This window comes from Rhinatrema bivittatum, chromosome 7, assembly GCF_901001135.1.
Source record: "Rhinatrema bivittatum chromosome 7, aRhiBiv1.1, whole genome shotgun sequence".
Taxonomy (NCBI): domain Eukaryota; kingdom Metazoa; phylum Chordata; class Amphibia; order Gymnophiona; family Rhinatrematidae; genus Rhinatrema; species Rhinatrema bivittatum.
Genome location: NC_042621.1, coordinates 184788454 through 184802732, shown reverse-complemented (window position 1 = coordinate 184802732; position 14279 = coordinate 184788454). Strand labels below are relative to the sequence as shown.

The 14279-nt window shown below is 47.7% G+C and overlaps 1 protein-coding gene across 1 annotated transcript in view; it reads right to left on the bottom strand.

Annotated features, from left to right (window-relative positions):
* ERCC6 (ERCC excision repair 6, chromatin remodeling factor) overlaps window positions 1-14279 on the bottom strand; it is a 211735-nt gene that overhangs the window by 49398 nt on the left and 148058 nt on the right. The window contains exon 14 of the mRNA XM_029609617.1: window positions 8830-8940. Within this exon, the coding sequence (XP_029465477.1) occupies window positions 8830-8940 (111 nt within the window). The remainder of the gene's footprint in view (window positions 1-8829; window positions 8941-14279) is intronic.

The window sequence follows — 14279 nt, the reverse complement described above, 5'->3', positions numbered from 1 at the left end:
CAACTCCAATGCCAGCATCCACCCCGAAGGCTATAGAGAAGGGATCATGAAAGAAATCTGTGAACTGGAGCCACTTTAAAGTAATGGAGGACCAGCATTTTGCTCAGTGTAATTACTGTGCCAGGGCTATTAGCAGAGCAAGCAAGTGGGACATCTAATTAATTTTGGCATGATGCATCATATGCAGAAGCAACACCCAACAGTACTGACATCTGGGGATGGTGGCAGTACCAGTCAAGGGACCCCTTTTACCAGGCAGCATAAAGTGGTTGAAAAGGAGCAGTCATCCTATGCCCTCAGCCCCTTCTAGCAGTCAGGTGGCAGGCCAGCAGCCCCCTGCCATGTGTCAAAAGCGACAACCCACCAAGGAGGAAATGGGGTGGTGTTCGGCAGTGCTATCCCGGGGAAGGAGGCAGGCAGTCTCCAAAGTTGTAACCAGGAACATCAGGGAAATGATTGCCCTTGATGACCAGCCCTTGGCAGGTAGTGGAGAATGTGGGTTTCAAGTGTTTGCTACAGGTCTTAGTTCCAAATTAAAAGTCCCCTCCAGAACCACATTTAGCAGAAAGGTCATCCCTAGCCTATACAACCAGTGTCACAGTCGCATCCAAACGCTGCTAGCTAAGGCAGAGGGGAGAGAGCATTTCACCTGCGATATCTGGACTGCCATGAATGCTTCACTCTTACCTCTCCCTGACAGCACAGTGGTGGGCCCTGGCTGAGGCAGGGGCAGGCAGCAGCTCTATTAGTGAACAAGTATCAGGGTGGAGGTGGGTTTTACTTGCACCTATCAACCCCACAGCAACCTGACTACCTCAGCTCTGCCAGCCTGTCTTGCCCCTATCAAAACCAGAGGGACTAGACTACCTCTGCTCTGCCAGCCTGTCTTGCCCCTATCAACTTTGTGCCAACTCTGCCTTGCTGCCATACACCAGACGACTCTACTCCTTGTGGTGTTCTTGCCACTATCATGGTTCCTCAGTTTATTAATGCTAGTCTTTCTTTGCTGTTTGTCCCTTTATCTGCACCTTGTGTTTTTTTCTGACACCCTTTCTGCTTGTTATGTTCCCCCTTCATTGTGCTGTAGGATGTTGATGCCACTTGTCTTGCCACTTTGCCTCTCATGCTGCCTTCGAGGGTTCATGCAACTGTTATCGGTGCTCTCTTTTGAAGCTGTGGTGTGTTTTTGACACTCTCACTGTTGCTTTGCACCTCTGTTAAAGCACTCTTGCAACTCCTGGTACCCCTTTGCGCCTTTACAATGCCTTAGGCTATTCATGCCACTTCGGTGCCACTTTGCCACAATCTAAGTACCTTGGAGCTCTTTTCTTGTTCTGATGATTGCTCCACAGAAGTTTCATCTGAATTGATAAGAAAACCCCAACTCTGCAGCCAAAAATAGGCCGCAAATACTTCCCCCATTGACTTTAATGGCAAATGGAAACAAATGAAACTAATAAACGAATTGGGTTTTTTCCCTATGAAACTAATGAAACTAATTTAGGTCCCCATGAAACGAAAATACGAAACGAAACAAATGTTTTCCTTCTGCACATCCCTAGTGTCCATAGCTACACTCGGAAGTAATTACAATACTAAGAGATACAATGCTAAAAAAGGAACATGTCATCTACATCTGGAGAACAGAACTTCGCAATGCCAAAAATCTTAGGCTAATGTCCTTTTACTTTGTTCTAGAATCCTAAATATGTCTCAAGTTCAGCTTGAGACATATTTCAACAACACAGTTTTCAACAACACAGTCTTTTCTTACCCATGCAATGTGTGGTAATCTAAGATTTAATGCACACTCTTTTACGCTATTGTGAATCACTGAAGCCCTAGCATGACTACAGTATCAATTATGTAGTAATATTGTTAACTATGACAGATACAGACCACAATGGTCCATTCCGTCTGCCCAGCAAGCTTCTTAGGGTAATAACTGCTGCTGCATGAAGGTTACCCCTGTTTTCTGTTAAAGGTTGCAACTGTTGCTCCAAGCAGATTGTTAACTTTAGGTATATCCCATTTCTTCATTTCCATTCCTTAGCCACTATTAATCCTCTGTGTTTATCCTTCACCCTTTTAAATTCCACTACCATTCTTGTCTTTACCACCTCTTCTGGGACAGCATTCCAGGCATCCACCATTCTTTGTGTGAAGAAATGTTTCCCGACATTCAGCTCGATACAGTAACATTCATTTGAAGATTTCTCGTCTGTAACGAGCTCGCTGCGCACAATTCGGACGCGTAAGGCAAACCAGCGATACAGTCTCCAGTTTCGCGCGTCCGTAGCGCTTCTTAAAACAGACGAGTAACCCTTCCCCACCCGGCATGTAAATGAACGAATTAGCTGTATAATGAAGGAATTAGCTATTCCCCTCCGATACCATAACGCGCGCTCAGGTTATCTCATTAGTAACGCACTGTTTTGCCGCGGCCGTAACGTGTTAGTTTACCGCCTCCCCCTAGTAGGAGTTAGGACTGTGAGTCTAGTAACAAATCCATCGACACCGCTTAAGACACTCAAAAACAATAAAACACAATAAAAAAAAAAAGCGATACAGAGATGATCGAGAAAATGTAATGATGTGGGACACATAAAACCTGTCAGAAAAAAAAATAAAAATTTTTAAATACCTGTCGGAGGGCCGCGTGGGTACAGGCGGCGGCGGCGGGAGCCGGGTGGTCGCGTGTTAAATCTAGGCCGCGGGCGGGTGGGCGCCTGTTCCAGGCGGCAGCGGCAGCGGCGGCGGGGGGACATGCGTTAGTTCGAGACGGTCGGTGGGCGGCGGGTGGTCGCGTGTTAAATCTAGGCCGGGTCGCACAGGCGCGCATTCATTCATCCAGGCGGAGGAGCCGGCGGCGAAAGCCGCCGGCTCCGCCTGAATGAATGCGCGCCTGTGCGACCCCTGCGATTCGGCGCTCAAGGCAGTCACAGCATTCATTCACTGCTGGTGGGGGCTGCCTTGCAGCCCCCACCGGCAGTGAATGAATGCGCGCCTGTGCGACCCCTGCGATTCGGCGCTCAAGGCAGTCACAGCATTCATTCACTGCTGGTGGGGGCTGCCTCGCAGCCCCCACCGGCAGTGAATGAATGCGCGCCTGTGCGACCCCTGCGATTCGGCGCTCAAGGCAGTCACATGCCGTGACGTCACGGCATGTGACTGCCTTGAGCGCCGAATCGCAGGGGTCGCATTCATTCACTGCCGGTGGGGGCTGCCGGTGGGGGCTGCCCTGGCAGCCCCCACCGGCAGCCCCCACCGGCAGCTTGAAATATAAGCCCAACTCCAAAAATAAGCCCTAGCTTTTAAGACGACGAGTGGTTCCAACCCAAGACTTGCCCTCCCAACCGCCCCCCCCTAAGACTTACCGAAAGTTCTTGGGGGAGGGGTGACCCGAAACCGGGGGGGGGGGGGGGGGGCAGACGGAGGGTTGTAAAAAAAAAAAAAAAAAAACAAAAAACCCAAACCCACCCCAACCCTCCAAATGTAATTTATTGCAACACCGTCCCCTCCCCCCCAAACCTTGCCGAAACTCCCTGGTGGTCCAGCGGGGATCCCGGGCTGTTTGCTGCCAGCAATCAAAATGGCGCAGATGGCCTTTTGCCCTTTCCATGTGACAGGCTATCGGCGCCATTGGCCAGCCTCTGTCACATGGAAGGAGCAATGGCAGTCGACGGTCTGGGACCCCCGCAGGACCACCAGGGATTTTCGGCAAGGTTTTTGGGGGGGAGGGGATGGTGTTGCAATAAATTACATTTGGAGGGTTGGGGTGGGTTTGGGTTTTTTGTTGTTTTTTTTTTTTTTTTTTTTTTTTTTTTTTTTAACAACCCTCCGTCTGCCCCCCCCCCCCCCCCCCCGGTTTCGGGTCACCCCTCCCCCAAGAACTTTCGGTAAGTCTTAGGGGGGGGGGGCGGTTGGGAGGGCAAGTCTTGGGTTGGAACCACTCGTCGTCTTAAAAGCTAGGGCTTATTTTTGGAGTTGGGCTTATATTTCAAGCCTTACTCCAAAAATCCTGAAAATAAAGCTAGGGCTTATTTTCAGGGAAGGGTTTATTATTGGAGAAACACGGTATCATGGATTTTGAAGCCTTCTGCCCTTTCCTAGGACCACTCTAAAGCACAAAGAGATGGTCAGATACCATGAAGCAATTGGTGACCTTGAGGTAATGCAATAAAGCCCACTTCACATCCAAACAACATAATTTTCTACCATGTGGGGGCCACTGCGTCCAAATCTGAAAATGCTAGCAGTTTCACTGTCTGGTTCAAATGGAAAGCTGATACAACCTTCGAGAGAAAAGAGGGCGCCATCCTCAAGGAAATCCTGGTATCCGAGATCTTCAAAAAAGGTTGTCTGCACAATAACGCTTGAAATTCAGAAATCCTTCAGGCGGAACAAATGGATACCAGAAACATCACTTTCAAAGTGAGATCTTTTAACATTGCCCTTTTTAAAGGTTCAAAAGGTGTCATACACATCCCTCTAAGGACTAGATTAAGGGTCCATGAAGGACATATTTTCCGCACAGGAGGCCGCAGATGTTTTGCTCCCCCCCCAAAGGAAGCGAACCACATATGGGTGGGTAGCCAATGACACTCCATGCACCTTACCTCAAAGATAGCCCAAAGCCGCCACCTGAACCTTCAGAGAGTTAAAGGCCAAGTCTTTCACCAACCCTTTCTGCAAAAAAGCCAAGATGTGAGGTATCGAGACCTGAGTCAAGACTATTCTTTGACACGTGTACAAGGACTCAAAGACTTTCCAGACCCTTACATACGAAGTTTCTAGCCTGCAACAAAGTAGTAATGACATCCACTGGATATTCTTCTGCTCTCAAACGCCTCCTCTCAAAAGCCAAGCTGCGAGACAAAAGCGATCTGCCCGATCTGAAAATACTGAATCCTGACGAAGCAGCTTCAGCAAATGGGCGAGTTATAGTGGACCATCTTCCGCCATGATGGCCAGATCCGCGAACCACAGCCACCCTGGCCACTCTTGTTCCACCAGAATCACTTCTCCAGAGTGATTTTCTATTCATCTATTCAGTTTTCCTACCAGAGGCCATGGAGGAAACACAAAGTAGGATCCCTCAGGGCCAAAGCAGAACTAGAGCATCCACACCTTCCATTCGTTGCTCTCTTCTACGACTGAAGAACCGGGGTGCCTTTGCTTTCTTTCACAATGCCATCAAATCCAGATGGGGAGTACCCCACCGGTGACATATCAGAGCCCACTCCCCGGGATCCAGCTTCTGATGACTGAGAAAATCCGCTTGCACACAGTCCACCCCTGCAATGTGAGATGCTGCTACCACCACTAGATTCTGCTCCACCCAGAGAAACAAGTCCTGAGTTTCTGGGCTATCTCCTGACTCCTGGTACCCCCTTGTCGGTTGTCATAAGCCACCATGATTGCGTTGTCCGATAAGATGGGCACCATGTGGCCGCTCAACATGAAACTGTTCTGACAAAGGATCCCAACGGGAAAGGCCCAAGGAACCAGCTCTAACATTGAAGCCATAGAGCCCAACACTTGAAGGTAATCCCAGAGCCTGGGTACCTCTGCTTCCAACAATCTGCGCACCTGCTTCTGTAACTTGAGCATATGATCATCTGTAAGGAAGACCCTTCCTGCCTGGTGTCAAAGCATGCTCCCAAGAAGTCCAGAACCTGAGACGGAGTGAGATGACTCTTTGCCAGATTCACCACCCATCCCAGCGATCTCAACTGCTGTAAGACTTGATCTAGAACCTGAAGAGCAAGGGCTTCAGACTTTGTTCGAATGAGCCAGTTGTCCAGATATGGATGAACCAAGATGCCCCTTTTTCTGAGAACCGCTGCCACAACCACCATCACCTTGGTGAATGTCCGTGATACCGTTGCCAAACTAAATGGAAGGGCACAAAATTGAAAATGCTTGCCGAGGATCATGGAGATCTCTCTGGTGATCTGGGTGGATTAGAATATGCAGGTAAGCTTCGGTCAAGTATAGAGACACCAGAAACTTTCCTTTGCACACTGCTACAATCACTAAATGCAGCATTTCCATTTTAAAACAAGGAATCTTGAGAGCAACATTCACCTTTTCTAAATCCAAAACTGGACAGAAGGACCCCTCCTTCTTTGGTCTATGAAATATATGGAATACCTTCCCATCCTTTGTTCCTCCACAGGAACAGGAACCATGGCTCTCAGCGCTTGCAATCGTTCCACAGTTTCTTGAACTACCCTTCTCTTGTAGGGTGAAGCGCAAGGGGACACCGTGAACAAGTCCGCAGTGGATGAGAGAATTCTAACATGTAACCGTCTCTTATCACACTGAGGAGCCACCGATCTGAGTGACTGTGGTCCACTCTGCGTAAAAAAGAGTCAGATGCCCTCCAATAGGAGGAAGAAAGGAGTGGACCTGCCTCACTTCATTGGGTGGATTTGGCTCCGCTAGAGCCCTGGCCAAGACCTTCTCTCCCTGGCTTTCTGCTCCCTGGAAAGGGTTGGTTCCAGGATTGTTGTCTCCCAGCGCTTTGCATTTGAGCCCCCGCCCAGGGTCTACTTGGATGAAACCATCTGTTTGATTGAAACTGGGACTGCCCCGCAAAGGAACCTTTGTTTCCTCTGGGCTTGTTTTCTGGCAGCCTGTGCTCTTTGGTCTCCCAGAGATGCTTCATGAGCTCCTCTAAGGCTTTGCCAAACAGAAGCTTTCCCTTGAACCGTAAGGCTCCCAAATGACTTAGACCACACATCCACTGAGCAGTTCCTTAACCAAAGGAGCCTTCTGGCCAAAACTGTAGACATCATAATTCTCAAAGAAGTTCTGATGAGGTCATACAGGGCATCCGCTATATAAGCTGCTGCTGCTTCCAGACGGTCCACCTGCTTAACCTCTGATGGAGAAAGTGATCTCGTAGCCTGTAATTGCTGCACCCAGCGCAAACTGGCCCTCTGCATGAAACTACTGCACACAGCAGCCCGAAAGCCAAGCGCAGACACCTCAAATGTCTTCTTGAGATGAATTTCCAACTTCCTATCCTGCATGTCCTTCAGCGCTGCTGAACCAGCCACAGGAATAGTGGTCTTCTTAGTGACTGCAGACACAGACGCATCCATCTTAGGGAGTGCCAATAACTTGAGGGTGTCCTCTGGCAATGGATACAACTTAGCCATTGCCCAGCCTACCTTCAGGCCCATCTCAGAAGTATCCCACTCCATGACCACCAGCTTCGTCACCAACTTGTGAAAAGGAAAAGCTTTTGCAGGACCCCTCAAATCCACCCTTGACTGGGTCCACTCCCTCTTGATCGAAGGAACCTTGAGAACATGTGGAATTAAGAGCCACAACTCCTCTTTCCAGAACAAATGACCACTTTAGGGTCATCTCCCTCTGCCACCAGCACCTGCCTCATCCCTCCATCCCAATAAGGTCCATCCGGAACTTTATCGGGAACAGCTGGATCTTTGTCCATCCCAGTTGGATCCAGAAAGTCTGGAACCTGCGGAGCCCCGTCTGAGTCATTGAAGTCGACATCCGGGCTGCCCCGAGCGGTATTCATTCTGAGGATCCTTGGCATCTTGCACGGAACTGGACCCCCAGAACTTCCAAGTCTCTTAGCTGGCCGCTGATCACCAGGCCTTTGAGCCCTGTTCATCCTCCCGACTGCCTTTCGTGCCAAATATGCTTCGTGCATAAGCAGGGCAAATTCAGAGGAACGTGGAGTGGGATCCTCCGATACATCCTCAGAAGTATCCCCCTCACCGTCCAACTCAGGCTCCCTCCGATTGAAAGTATCCTGCCCCACCGGAGATAGTGGAAGGGGGATGTCCTCACAACCCCTGAGAGGCCCTCAGCCCCAGACAACATTGCCAAATTTCCCACGCCCGGCGGGGGAGGGGTGGCTGACTTTAAAGTCTTTCTGGGCTTGCTTTAGTTTTTAGCGGCCGTTCCTGAGCGGTTTCTGACTGCCCCGAACCACCTTCTCCCCCGGAGAGGCAGCAGGACACAGCCCGGTGCGAGATAACCGCACTCGCTTGTTGCTGCACGAGGCCTGACCATGCGGCAAAATAGCCCTGCTGCAACGCGCTGCCAAGAAACTCCGCCACCCACACACACCTTCCAGCAACTGCTCAAGGCTCCAACACAGACTTCCTGGCTGCTAAAACCTTGCTGCTTCTCTCCTCTCCTTGTTTTTGTTTTTTTTTTGGATAACTTTACTTAAAACAGAAACAGCATAAAAATACTTCCCTGAACGAAGAGTTCCTGCAGAGCAATTGTTCTATTGGAGGAGGAGGGAACCAGCCCCACCAGCTATACCCCCCCCCCCCCGGCAGTGAGCGTCCGAGACAGCCAAGGGTCCCCAACCCCCGGCTTGTTTCCCTCAACACTAGGAAGGACAGCCCCACCAGGGTTTAGCAACCTCCTTGGAGGATAAATTAAGAGTTTTATCTCTCTCTCCTCTTTTTTTTCTTTTCTTTTTTTTAGGTTGCAGGGATTGCACATCTTTATCCATCTGCTGGAGACAGAGAAATACTGAGGGACTGCAGGTGGCACTCTGAGTTATATGCCAGTGTCAGTGAAACTTTTTCTGTCTCCATCTGCTGGAAGGGAGGCATAATCCCAGGAGTTTGGACTGATCTGGGTATGAACAGGAATTATTATTACACTTTGTCACCTCCAACTCAACCAGTTTCTAACCCAGTCAGTAAAAACTATTGCTTTCTATTTCAAGAATGAGAATAATTTTAGAATGAGACCTGGACATTTATAAAATGACCAGGATAGGAGCTGAAGAGAGACATTATTTCAAACATACAAAATTCCATTTCTCACCTCATTGTACCTTGCTATCAAGGGCTGCCTTGATGCTATTGTTGTGGTGCCATCCATTTTGAGGTAGGTGTAATTTTGTTCTCTTAGAAATACTTCAAGGATCTGCAACATCTGTGGTGAAAAAGAAGCTCAATCATACAAAAGTTTTAAACAAATGCTATGACCGAGTGGTTATGACCTAATCCAGACAGCATGCATTGTGTTTATGGCTCTGGGGAAACACTTTTCTGAATTTCAGATTTTTTCTGAGGAGGTTACCTGATTTATGATATGCCTTGGTACATTTTTATTAAATGGCCTTTCTGGTACACAGAAAGGCCAATTTTTAAAAAGATTTTTCTGATAAGAGAATTACCTAGGTAAACCCTACAGGTAAACACTGCCCTACCCTCAGCTGGTAACACGTGGATTCATAGTGTGGATATTTTTAGGTGTGAGTGAAAGGGGCAGGGAAGGAAAAGTATGGACGGGGATTTCATTTTCAAATCCTCCTGCAGCTTTGCTCCTTAGGTAAAGCACATGAAAAGCACATGAAAAGTCTATAGTTTATAGTCTTTGCCAATCTGATTTTCAAAGGGAAACTCTACAGAGAGAGAATTTCCATTTGAAAATGAGCTTGCAGGTAACAAACTACCCATGGACCTGCAAAGTTCCTGGACAGTTTTAAAATTGCCCCCATAGTATTTAAAGAATATGAAAATACAGAGTACTAACTGAGGAGGATAACGACATACAGGTTACAAGCAAGGCTAATGAACATACTGAAAAATAGAAAGCTGTTTTAAAAAATGATTTCTGGAATTTTTCTAATGGAGAAACAGATCTTCTCAGATCATCTTACTTAGCTATATACTATATACTAGGTTAGTTGAGTGACGCCTTCTTCTAATTGTCCATGAAGCAATCTAGAAAAAAAAATTCCTCTGTACATCCATAGCCAATTCTGAAGCCCAGTGAAAAAATGTCATTCTAATTCCAAGTATCATTCTTTAATGGGCTAAGAGCTCGCTTTTGTGGCAAACTGAGTTAACAAAGAAAAACAGTCAATGTACATCATCTTGCACAATAATGCTAGTGGAAGAAATATTACAACACTGAAAATATATTTTTTTTTAATAAAAAAAAAAAGTGTCTTAGCAATTATAAAAAGCTAATAAAATAAAATATTGTTAGGTTAGACACCTTTATTAAACACACGGTAATGAAAAGACACTGCTCTCAGGCCTCACAATTTCATGTTCATGACTAGGACAAATTAGTAAATAAAGGGTTATCTTGCTTATAAACTAGTTGATGTTTCTCTATAAATCTGCAGAAAACTGGTAAGGAGACATTTTCTTACCTGCTAGTTTCATTTCTATTAATCCTGCTACACCAGTCCTGCCCTGACAAGTGGGTTATTTTTCCCTACCAGCTGATGGAGACAGACAACATGGTTCTCCTATGTGACATCACAGTCACTACTTAGGAGGTGGCGCTTGCAGCAGGAATCCAGTATCCGTCTGACAAAGCTACGGGTCAGACCCCCAACATCTGAGAAGTTTCAAATATTAGAAAAAAAACTTAAGAAAAGAAATTTCTCTGCAACCTACAACAAAAAGGAGAGATTAACACAACCATACCTCAGCATTCTAACCAGAACAATTGGAAAATGTGCAGCTTTGCTTCCCAAGTGGGTCCTGGATTGGTGTAGCAGGACAAATGGAAAGGAAATTAGAGAGTATGAAAATTTCTACTTCCATCTTGTCCTGCTACACCAGTCCATCCCTGACAAGTTTGAAATGCCAAAGCTTCAATTACCCGGGTGGGAGGAATCAAGTGCTGTCTGGAAAACCACCGTCCCATTAACCGTTTCCTCCCGCATCAGCATGTCCAAACAATGGTGCTTCATAAAAGTATTCAGGAACAACCACATAGCCACCCTGCAAATATCAGCTGAAGTGAGCGCATGCACTTCTGCCCAGGACCCAAATGCTGCAACCGTCCCTTCCTGACGGCTTCACTCCACCTACCTTTCTTTGTACCTCTTTTCGCTATGGATGGACGCCTGGCTGCCGAGGGGTCTGCCTGCCGTCCTCTCCGGCGTCCCCGGACCAACTTGGGTGCTACCTCCCGCCATGCTCCGCTGGTACCTTAGGGCGCACGTGCCGCGCGGCCCTCACTCTTATTTCCTACTTGGTGCGAACCTCAGGGGCGTCCACCTGTGATGACGTCACGCTGCCTGGATATTTAAAGCCTACGATGTTTGCTAGCCTTTGAGTTAGCAAGGGGGATTCTTACGGATGGGATTCGCTCTCCGTACCCAGCTACTCTGCCTCCAATTTCCATTGGACTCTTAACGCTAATGGGGTACCCGCTCCTCGGGGGCTTCACTTGCTTTTCAGGTCACTATCAGGAAACCGGTACTCACTCCTCGAGGGCCCATGTTCCCTGATCGCTGCCTGCTCCTACCTTCTCTTCTGCCTGGAAGGATTCGCTATCTTCAACACCAGTGAGTACTACCATCACCTCAGAGCTGTTCCCTGGAACCAGGTACTCGCTCCTCGAGGGCCTGCCTCCATTCCAGCCCTGGTGCCATCTCCTACGTGGAACTGCTGTGTGAGTACATTACCTTCAAGCCTCTCAGCTCTCAGGGATCAGGTACTTGCTCCTCGAGGGCCTGCTCTCCCTATCCTGGGGTTCTTCATACTGGGGCTTGTGCATATTCCATTGTACTCATTATTCTCAGTTCTTTCCACTACAGCACTGCTACCAGAGGAGTCGCTGTTCCAGCGCCTGAGGGATACTAGCCCAGCCAGGCAACTTCTACTGCTCACTACTGCCACCTCTGGTGGCTTCATCACATTGTCTAATAAAAGATCAATCTCTGTGTTTGTGTGTCCTAAGCTGAGCCTGACCTATGGCCCCTCGTGGGACTTCCCCCCATGGACGTGGTCAGCTGCCACAGTGTCCAAGGGTCCACCCAAACCTCACTAATTATAACACCCAACTGTGCCCTGGTGGAGTGTACGCACACTGATTCCAAAGGCTTCTTGCCTTTGAATCAATAGCTTCCTTTATCCAGTGAGCTAGGGCAGCCTTAGAGGCTGCCTCCTCTTTTTGGGGACCTCCAAACAGAACAAACAATTTGTCACACTTACAGAAAGCATTAGTGACCTCCAAATAGCGCAGAATAATTTATTTATTTTATTTAACACTTTTCTATACCGACCTTCATGGTAGAAACCATATCAGATCGGTTTACATCGAAAATGGGAAACTATAACAGAAACCATAGTTACAACAGGAAGGACAAAGTTACATTCAACAAGGGTAGTAAACTTGGAAGCAAATGCTGCCTGGATAATAATCTTCCGCACATCCAGTCACTCCAGATAATAATCTTCCGCACATCCAGTCACCTGAAGGAATGATACTCCAGCCCACACTCTTCTCATGCAAAAGCCGAGAGGGAAATCACTTGATTGATATAAAACACAGAATTCACCTTAGGAAGAAAAGATGGCACTGTATTAAAGGTGACCACATCCAACAAAATCACAAAAAAGGGGTTCCGGCAAGGCAAGGCTTGCAGCTCTAAGACTCACTGTACAGAACAAATTGCCACCAGGAATGCCATTTTCAGTGATGGATCCTTCAGTGAAGTCTGCTTGAGTGGCTCAAAAGCAGCCTCCATTAGGGCTTTCAGCACCAAATTAAGATCCCAAGGGGGAATGATGGAAAAGGAGGCCACAGCCTCTTCATGCCCCTCAAGAAGCAGGACACATTTGAGTGAGCTGCTAAGGTAATGCCACTCAGCGGGCACCAGTAGCATGAAATGGCTGCCATCTGTACTTTCAAGGAACTCAAGGCAAGCCCCTTGTCTAGCCCACCCTGAAGAAAGGCCAAGGTACAAGGCATATCCGCCTTCCAGGGAGACTCAAACCTTCTCAAACCACCACCACATGTGAATACAGGGCAAGGAAGTGGACCAAAAGCGTCAAAATCAGTGCCAAAGAATACCCTTTCTTGCAAAGCCATCTCAGTTCAAGAATCAGGCCATAAGACACAATGGAGCGAGGTCATTCATTACAAAGGACCACTGAGCCAAAAGTCCAGATGTCTTCAGAAGGCAAAAAGGTCAGTCCACTTGCAACCGAATGAGGTCCACTGACCATAGCCTGCGAGGCCAGTCCAGCATAATAAGAATGACCCAGTTGCTCTCCTATTCTATACATCATAACAGTTTGCCTATAAGTGACTACAGGGAAACGTACAAGAGTACTTCCTCTTGCCAAGGTGGCATTAGGGCATTGATGCCCATTGACCCTTGTTCCCACCACTGGCTGAAGAAACTGGTCTTTCTTCACATTCTGATGGATTACCATTAGATCCACCTGTGAACAACCCCACCTGCGACAGATCTGGCAAAAGACATGCAAGCTTAACGTCCATTCTCCAAGATCCAACAGGTTTCGACTGAGGAAGTAGACTTGAATATTTTCCTGAATATGTGCTGCCAAGAGTAACTGCACAAGAAAACAGGAGCGGTCTCTACTGAAACACCCCAACTCTGGGTTCCCCCCGTGAATTTACATAAACCACTGCCATGGCATTGTCTGAGAGGATTTGAACGGCCCTCCCTCAAATCAACAGGAGAAAGTGGAGAAGAGCTAGCCAAATAGCTCTGATCTCTAACTGATTGATGGACCACAAGGCCTCTGTTGGGGACCAATTCTTCTAAGCCCCTGATCCTGATAATGAGCCCCACCCAGAAAGGCTCACGTCTGTCATCACCAAAATCCAGGATGGCATGGTTAAGCTGATCCCTTTCAACAGATATAAAGGAGCCATCCACCAGTGCAGTAAGTTGCACACCAGCTGAGTCAGTGGAAGTTGCACTATGTACTCCTGTGACTCTGCAGACCATCTCAACAGTTGCAATGCCTGGAGAGGGCGCATGTGTGACCTCACCCAAGGGTCTAAGTCCAAGATCGCTGCTATCAATCTGAGCAAGTAATCCCACACCAAGGGAACTGGCTGTCCCAGGAAACTGCAGACTTGATGGAGTACCTTGTGCACCCGTCCATGAGAAACACTTGTCTCACCTGAGTATCAAACCATGCCCCAAGTATTCCAGGGACAGTGTGGGCTGAAGAGTATTTTTGGCAAAATTGATCACCCAGCCCAAACTTTCTAAAATTTGCACCACTCAATGGGTCACATGTACTGCCTCATGAGACTGTGCCCAAATTAACCAATCATCAAGATATGGCTGCACCATAATTCTCTCATGTCAGAGAGCCGCTGCTACCACAACTATTACTTCAAACTAGAGATAGTTTCCTGCGCAGCTTTCCCTGCAGTAACGGCCAGCACCAAAACCAAAAGGTAAATCAAATTTTCCCTCAGGTCCTGCAGCTTCAGAGTCATTTAGGCCCGAGCATACGGTTGCACTCAAAATGGGTGCT